Genomic DNA, 2,340 nt, shown 5'->3' with positions numbered 1-2,340 from the left:
CATGCCAAGCTGGAGGGGGCAGGGTCTCCTTGCTGCTCCGCGGCCGCCTTGGGGGAGAGCATCTCCTCACTGGCGGGCCTTGGGCTGCAGTTTGTTCCTCAGGGATGCCGGGCACGTTTCAGACACCAGAGGGAATGGCCAGACCTTCCCCTCCAGCACCAGCAGCCGACGCAGAACACGCAGGGGAATGGCCTGGCAGCCCGTCAGGGCCCCGCTCCAAGCCCTCTGACAGACCGGCAGACAGACAGGCAGACAGACAGATCTCCGTCGGCAGTGGGCTCGCACTGCCCGTGCCCCGCTCCCCGGTGCTGGGCTCCTCCCCAGCCCGGCTGTCGGAGCCTGCCCGAGCGGAGCCGTCCCGTTTCTGCCTTGCCCTGGCTCCACGAGCTCCGCTGGCCCCGCACAAGAGCTGAGGGCGCTCCACGGCACCGCAGGCTCTGCGGAGCCCCGCACACCCCCAGCGACGCCGCGGGCAGCGGTGCCGGGCCCGGGGCTCCGTGCGGCAGCAGGGCAGGGCGCGTCTCCATCCTTCCCTCCTTTGCTAGTACCGGCAGCCGAAAAAAAGCATTTGTTCCGACACACGCGGGGCTGCCAAGCTGTGTCAGGCGCTTTGATGGCCGGGGCAGTAACCTCGACCGCTTCCTCTGCCAGCAGGAGAGCCGAATCCAAGAGCCGCAGAGCATGGAATCTCGCAAGGACTTCAGATGACACCTCCAGTCCGGGACTTCGCAGCTCTTTTACGCGTTACGAGACATTTCTCTCCCGTCGGTGTTTTTCTTTCTCCCCAACAGGTTATACAGGCAAAGAAATCCCAGAGCGGGATCCTGGAGAGACAGAAACCGATGGAGCTGTCCCGACTTTTGGGGCATTTTGTGATTTGCACCAGCGTGGCCCAGGCAAAACCCTTTACTCATCACCTGCTCTGAGCAAGAATCCGAGTCTCCGCTGGTCTCCCAGGGAGCTGGAGTGCAGCACGGGGTTTTTCTTCAAAGATAGAGTTTATTGCTAAAAATGTTTTGATCAGTGATAGCTCATATTTACATTGATATGTTTTTAAAGGAATATTCAAGTAAACATTTCCAATAGTTTCTGGCATAATCTCTAGCTTTTTTTTTTTTTCCCTATACACAAACGTTAAAAATAAATAAACTGTACACAGAAAATTTCCTTTAACATCTCTACACGACTATATGTATTCCCACACAACAAAACAATTCCACTCTTTCATAGATTTGTACTTTTCTTTAAAATTTCCTTCTTAATTAATTGTTATACACTTAAAAAACCCTAGAGAGCTTGGCAAATTAGTTCAAACATCAGTGACAAGGTCTGAAGACAAAAAAAATACAGCACAGAGAAACAACCGTTCAGGGATGCTGCGGTTCTTGTTTTTCTTTTTTTACACCCCCTGCCCCTTTTCTCCTTTTGATAAAAACACCTTTACAAGAAATTTCTGCCCTTCCCTTCGGCAGGGAAGTGCTTGGGTTCTGTGGGGATGGGTTTAAAATGTGGTCCTATGTCTTTAAAATAATAATAATAACAATAATAATTATAATAATAATAAAAAAACAGCTGCGATTTCCCCCCCCCTCCCCTTTTCCTTTAAAATCTCTCTATTTACACGGCTGGTAGTTTTTTTTCCTTTTTTTTTAAGTTTTTTTTAATTTTCCTTTTGTTAGAAGGCTATATACGTATAAAAATAGACATCTGATTGTAGTGCTTTACTGTGCCTTTGGCCTGCCCTGCAGTTCCTGGGTTCGCTTTTCCCCCTTTTGAATAAAATAACATTAAAAGAAGTCCAAGGGAAAAAAAATAACCAAAAAAAATTAACAACAAAAAATCAAACAACAAAAAACCAACCAAACAAAAAACCCCCCATGCAGCTAAGGACACATGGGATTTTCAGCCATTATTCACACATATTGGGGTTTTTTGTTTGGCTTTTTTAGGGGGGAGCAGAGGGTAGGAGGTGTTGTGGGGGTTTTTTTGGTTTGTTTTTGTTTGTTTGGGTTTTTTGGTTTGTTTTGTTTTAATTTCAAATACCCCCCCTAAAGTGATCCGGAGGAGGAGGGCGGCAGTGCAAGGGGCCGGGGAGGCTTAGCAGGAGCACTTGCACTCGGAGATGAGCGGGTACTGCACGGGGATCCAGGTGCAGTACTTCTGACTGGACCAGCCCTGGCAGTGCCAGCGCAGGAAGGTCTTGGTGACCGACTTGACGGGCTTGCAGAACATGCCCTCGGGCAGCGAGCAGGACTTCTCGGCCAGGCAGTTGCCTTCCTTGATGTAGCGCGGCCAGAAGCGCACCCCCAGGTCCTTCCAGGCGTAGAGGAGGGGCAGTGG

The 2,340-nt window shown here is 50.2% G+C and overlaps 1 protein-coding gene across 1 annotated transcript; it reads right to left on the bottom strand.

Moving 5' to 3' along the window:
- Positions 1-2,042: 2,042 nt before the first annotated feature.
- On the bottom strand, positions 2,043-2,340 carry LOC103623321 (noggin-2-like; the record flags this gene model as incomplete). The annotated part of the gene is made up of 1 exon (XM_008642401.2): positions 2,043-2,340. A coding segment is annotated over one exon (243 nt), but the record flags the coding sequence as incomplete, so codon positions are not given.

Source organism: Corvus brachyrhynchos, unplaced genomic scaffold, assembly GCF_000691975.1.
Source record: "Corvus brachyrhynchos isolate BGI_N302 unplaced genomic scaffold, ASM69197v1 scaffold369, whole genome shotgun sequence".
NCBI lineage: Eukaryota > Metazoa > Chordata > Aves > Passeriformes > Corvidae > Corvus > Corvus brachyrhynchos.
This window is presented reverse-complemented; position numbering and strand designations above follow the sequence as displayed.